Below are 6,000 nucleotides of genomic sequence, written 5' to 3'. Positions count from 1 at the left end.
GCCTCGCGACAGCCCCGCGGTGCGCGCGGTGTCTGCGCCCCACTTACCGGAAGGCTGCGGCGCCCCGGCTGCCGGGGAGGCCAGCTCGCGTCCCGCCCCGCGGCCGTCACGGCGCAGCCCGCCCGTCGCCTCGCCCGAAAGCCGCCCGGGGGACCGCAGTCGCCGCGACCCCGGGGGCAGGGCTTCCGGTCACCTCGCCCGTCGGCCGACCCCTCCGAGCGCCGCCGCGGACGCCGTTCGACGGGAAGCGCGGCCGCCGCGACGTCGGGCGGCGGGGACGGCGGCGCATTGTGAGGTGCCACGTCGCGCCCATCGGCGACTGGGGCGTCCCCGCTCGATGGCCGGCCGGCCGCCCGGAGCCTACCGCGCCGCTCGCACCCGACAGCCGACGCCCGCCACCCGCCACCCGCCGCGGAAGCGCGACGGCTCTGGGGCGGAAACGGCCGCGCCGCCGGCCGCCTCTCGAACTACGATTCCCGTGAGGCTGCGCGGCGCCGGGCGGCCTCTGCGCAGGCGCGCGCACGGCGTGCGTGGCGGCGTCAGCGGTTCTAGAACGTTGCTGTGGTAGCGCTCGGGCGCCATGTTAGGACGAAGGGGAAGGAGGAGAAGCGCTTAAAGCGGCGGGAGCGGTGCGGGAGTGGGGTTGGACCCAGGGCCGAGGCAGGCCCCCCCCCTCCCTCCCGCCTCAGTGGATCATGCCCAGGGCGGCAGCGGCGGCGGTTGCGGGGGGGAAGTGACTGGGCGGTGCCGGCGCAGGAGACGATGCCGTTGTAAGTGATGTGTGTTCTGTCTTCTCTGGCACGCCGCGGGGCCTCGGGGGCGTCGGGGAGGGGGAGGGGAGGGGGAGGGGACGGAGGGGACGGGAGGGGAGGGGGTGGCGCGAGGGCCGGGCCGCGGCCCCGCGGGGACGCCGGCGGGAACCGGGCTCTTCCTGCTTCCTGGCCCGCTCGCCGCCGCGCTTCCCCCGCCGCTTCCTGGCGGCGCGGCCGTCGGGCCGGGGGCCTTCCCCTTCCGGAAGGGCCGGGGGCAACCTGAGCCCCGGGCGCCTCTTCCCCGCCCCGTGCGGGGACGGAAGCAAGAAACAAAAAGAAAGGGAAGGAGGAAAAAACAATGCCCGGCGGCGGCGGGGACGGCAGGCCCAGCCGGCCGCGGGGTCCGCGCGCGGGGTCCGGGCTCGCTCCCGGCGTCTCCCGGGCTCGTCGCGGCTTGTCTGCCCGGTCGGCCTCCGCCGCGGTCCTCGCTTCCTCTCGTTCCCGGGAAGCCCCGGGCGTGCTCCCGAGGCCACGCACCTCCGCGCCCGGGGCCGCGCGGGCTGCAGCTAACACCCCGGCTTAGAGCCAGGAGCCTCGCTGTTTGCACTGCCGCCTCCTCCCCGCCGTCCTCCTCCCCGCGGTCCTCCCCCCCCCCCCCCCGGTCCTCTGGTCCTCCCCATCCTCGCCCCCCGGTCCTCTACATCTTCCCCCCACCTGGCCCTCCCCATCCTCGCCCCCCGGTCCTCTACATCTTCCCCCCACCTGGCCCTCCCCATCCTAGCCCCCCCTCCCCGTCCTCTCCATCCCCCCCCCTCCCGGCCCTTTCCCCCCACATCCTCCCCGGGTCCTCTACGTCCTCCCCATCCTCCCCACCGTCCTCCCCCCCCCCAGGCTTCCCCTGGCCCGCAGAGGGGCACCTGCCGGGGTGTCCCTCCACCGCGCGTAGCGTCGGGTGTGTGCTCCCTGTTCTGCGCTGGGAGGATCGATCCAACGCTTTTTGCCTCCTCCTCCCTCCCATCTCCACGGGTACTTTTAATTTCTCTGGTTTGTAGGCTTAGAAGCTGTTCCGTCCTTTTTTGCCTTCTGCTCTCACGAGGTCTGCGTTTTATACTTTATTTTTTCTTTTTCCCTTGCAGCGTTTTAGAAAAGTTTTTCTGTGTTTCAAAGAGGGAGATGTAATCTGAGAACTCATTGTAAGGGATCGAAAGTAGATTATACACCTTGTCTTCTCTTTTCTTTTTTTTTTCCTCCCTGCGTATATCCAGTGTAGAGGCCTCAGTAGTGAGACTGCATTTCTTCCATTTCTGAAGATGCGAGTGTGAGAGTGCTCCTTCCTTTTGAGACGAGGGGCCGAATTTTCTTCTTTGTAGTCCCAAAATAGTCTCAAAACTATGTAATCGACACTCGAAGTTTTACCTAAATGCAAAGTAAAGGTTTTATGACGTCTAGATACCTAACATAGCAGCACCTCAGGTTTACCTGTTTTATTTTTTTTTATCGGAGTTCCATTTGCTAACATATAGCATAACACCCACTGCTCATCCGGTCAAGTGCCCCCTCAGTGCCCGTCACCCAGTCACCCCCACTCCCCGCCCTCCTCCCCTTCCACCACCCCTAGTTCGTTCCAGAGTTAGGAGTCTCTCATGTTCTGTCTCCCTTTCTGATATATCCCACTCATTTTTTCTCCTTTCCCCTTTATTCCCTTTCACTATTTATTATATTCCCCAAATGAATGAGAACATACAATGTTTGCCTTCTCCGATTGGAGGGTATTCTGCTGAGTGAAATAAGTCAGTCGGCTTACCTGTTTTTTGAGTAGAGACCATTTGTTTTTCGCAAATATCACTGATTATAGTTTTACAGTTTTACTTGTATGACTGCGTACCTGTGTGTGTGTGTGTGTGTGTGTGTGTGTGTGTCTTTACAGGTGAGACTCTGACTTTGATACAAGCTTTTTGATACCTGTTTCTCTTTACACAGTATTTAAAAAAAGGGATTTCATGCTCCTCAACCACTCCTGTCATTTTCGAGAGACCTATCAACATATTTCTGTAAATGAGAATTTGTTTTAATTATGCAGACCTAAAATCTTAGAATCTGCAATCCCTGTTAATTGATTCATTCATGCTTTTATGACTGGTGGAGACAGACACTAGGAGTACTGATTTTTATGGCATTTTTCAGTTCAGAGCAAGTAAATGTTTTTAGTGATGCCATGTGACTTCTTTGTGTTAGCTCACATTTTATTGCACTGCTTGAAAAACAACTTTGTGATGATCATCTCAGTATTACAAATTGATCAGTGTTAGGAAATGTTCACCTTAAGAGGTTTTTTTTTTTTTTAAATTTTTATTTATTTATGATAGTCACACAGAGAGAGAGAGAGAGGCAGAGACATAGGCAGAGGGAGAAGCAGGCTCCATGCACCGGGAGCCCGATGTGGGATTTGATCCCGGGTCTCCAGGATTGCGCCCCGGACCAAAGGCAGGCGCTAAACTGCTGCGCCACCCAGGGATCCCTAAAAATACTTTTATGCCTACTGTTTCCCAGCTTTCTTTGAGGAAGGGAGGTGTACATTTTCCTTAAAGACCTCAGAGCATAAATGTTTTTGGAAGTTCAAATGTATAAAATGGAAGAGTTCAGACAGCAGATTCACACATGGATAATTGGCTTTCCAGTGTGTTTCTTGAAATGTGAACAATATGCCCACTTTTTTCATTAGCTATCTCTCTCATTTTTAACCCTAATATTCTTAGATAAACTTCAAAAATGCCAGGCTGCCTAGTTAAATAGGCCTTTTTCCTCATTAATTGGCTTTCTTTGTTTTTCATGTTCTGGTGTCACATTGTCTTTCATTTTGTTTCTTTGAAGTTTTGAATTGTGTTTTCTAGGCTTACCATTGTTTTGATTTTCACTTGCATTTTAGTTTGCTTGTCCTGTTAAATCTAGGTGGGAGGGACTGTGGCATAGACCATAGTTGAGCTGTCAGGATGGTTAAATAAAAATAGATTATTGAAGTTTAGGTCGTTACAACATTGTGAACAAGTGTTCATGTTTTGTGTAAAAGTCATACGTAATAGCATATATAATTTTGAAAGACTGGTATGATTTGAGAGCCATAGTGATGAAGCTTCCAAAAATTTTGGTAGTCTTTAGGATCCATTAATAGAGGGTTTTTCTTGTGGGTACTGTTGACATTCACAGTCAGATAATTCTTTGAAGGGGACTGTTTTGTATGTTGTAAGGTAAATTTAACAGCAGGAGCCCCGGCCCCTATCTCTCCAGTAGTGATAACCAAAAAAATGTCTCCACATGTTGGCAGATGTACCCTGGCAAGATTCTCCTTGTTGAGAATCACTGCATTGATAGAGTATAACACCTTTCTGGGAACTGTGTTCTGATATCCGCCCTACCTTGTACTGGGTAGAGCCATTATTCGAATCAGTTCAGTTCTGGCTATCACAAGTGTAATAAAAAGATTTGGAGGAGAGTAATCATTGTCAGTGACTTATCATCCCTACCACATTCATAGAATGTTGTTGAAGTTATTGGAAGAAATATTTAGCAAGACTTGGGGAACAGAGGAGACAATAGCTTTACTCCCAAATATTTGGGGCTGTCAGAAAAAATTAGTTTCATGAAGTCATAACAGGTACAACTGAGACCTTTTGGTGGGTGGTAATGGGTACCAGTGATTCTCAGTGTGATCTGTGGAGGTGTTTGAGGTCCTTTTAGGGAGTACATGAAATTCAAACTATGTTCATAATAGTGCTCAAATGTTACCTCTTTTTTTATTGACATTTTCATCAATGATGTGAAAATAGTAATGGATAATGCTGTTCTTAGGGAAAATTGAGGCAGAGGCACCATATTGGACTAATAGTCATTGTATTTCTTCATCACACATATTTTAAAAAGTTCTCGTTGAAATAGTAAGACATGATAATTTTAGTAAATTCTGACTCTGTCTTAAATAAGCCATGTTAAAATGGGAAGTACACATAAAGCTGTATGCTAAAAAGTAGAATGGTTGTTTTGAGAAAAGCACCTGATTGATTTGTGAGCTAATGTAGTGTTTCTCTCTTGGAGCTCTTTTATCTGGGGAAAAAAAAAATGAGCTGTGGGTCTTGACACTTGGACCATTTAACATTTACTTGAAAGTGAAGTGAGCCTGTCTCTTTAAGGAAAACAGCTGACAACATTGGTGGCCAAATGATAAATTTGAACTTTAAGATAAATACTAGAATTTTGGAAAGCTTGTCTCTGTCACTGTGAGACTGACAGCTTCCTGGTCAGTTTTAAAAAAACATGTTTCTGGTTAGGTTGATAGTGATATTAATGATACATGTTTTTAAAAATACGTATTTTCTAATATGTCAACATTTGGAAAATAATCCTAATTTTGATGTAATAAAATCATACATTGGTAAAAGGCACATTTATTTTTTTCACGGCTGGTTCTTATTTTATTGGACTTGATTTCAGTGCTTCTGTGATGTAAACCAAACAAAGGACTAAATGTTTAGTTGAGGGGATGAAGCCACCCACAAATTTGGGCAAACTTAAGGTAATTGGAATCAGGGAAAAGTCTAAGGGGTCTAAGTCTAAGGGGTAAAAGTCTAAGGGGAAAGCCTTGTTTCCTTGTTTCCTAACAGTTCTAAAAGATTCTAACAGTTCTAAAAGATCAGTTTTATGGAAAAATTCGAAGTGTCCAGATGTCGTTTAGGCAGGAGAAACAGGCAGGACCTGAGGACGTAGGCAGTAGGGGCAGACAGTCTGCAGCACGGACGGCTGGGCTGGAGAAGCCACTTTCCCGTCGGTCCGTGGGACGAGGATGCTTTCCTCAGACAAGAAAAGGCACATTTAAAGTGCAGTGTAGACCTATGGATTTTTTTTTAGAATTTTATTTTTGAGTAATTTGTACACCCAACATGGGGCTCGAACCCACAGCCCTGAGATTAAGAGTTACAGGCTCTACCTGCAAAGTACCCCTACATCAGTGGATTTTAGTGCACTTAAGGGATTTATTGATGTGATTTCAGCTTTGATACTGTAATTAACCTTTAATCAGTTACTACTTGTGGAGTTTTGGGGTAGTATCAAAAGAATATCCACAACTATTTGAAAAGGCTATTGAAATAGTGTGACACCAGGTTTTCTTCGTATGTGTCTACCAAAACAACTTGTCAAAAGGATTGAATGCAGAAGCAGACAGGAATACAGCTGTCTTTGATTAAGCCATAATTAA

The 6,000-nt window shown here is 49.4% G+C and overlaps 1 protein-coding gene across 3 annotated transcripts in view; it reads left to right on the top strand.

The window, feature by feature from the left end:
* The first annotated feature begins 545 nt into the window (after nt 1–545).
* The window catches only part of PAPOLA (poly(A) polymerase alpha), a 58,020-nt gene continuing 52,565 nt past the window's right edge, over nt 546–6,000 (top strand). For all 3 annotated transcript variants that reach the window (XM_041757722.1, XM_041757721.1, XM_041757720.1), the window contains exon 1: nt 546–770. In XM_041757722.1, the coding sequence (XP_041613656.1) occupies nt 763–770 (8 nt within the window). In that variant the 5' untranslated portion in view covers nt 546–762. The remainder of the gene's footprint in view (nt 771–6,000) is intronic.

The sequence above is a fragment of the Vulpes lagopus genome, chromosome 6 (genome assembly GCF_018345385.1).
Source record: "Vulpes lagopus strain Blue_001 chromosome 6, ASM1834538v1, whole genome shotgun sequence".
Lineage (NCBI taxonomy): Eukaryota > Metazoa > Chordata > Mammalia > Carnivora > Canidae > Vulpes > Vulpes lagopus.
The sequence above is the reverse complement of the archived record's forward strand: the minus strand, read 5'-3'. Positions and strand labels throughout refer to the sequence as shown.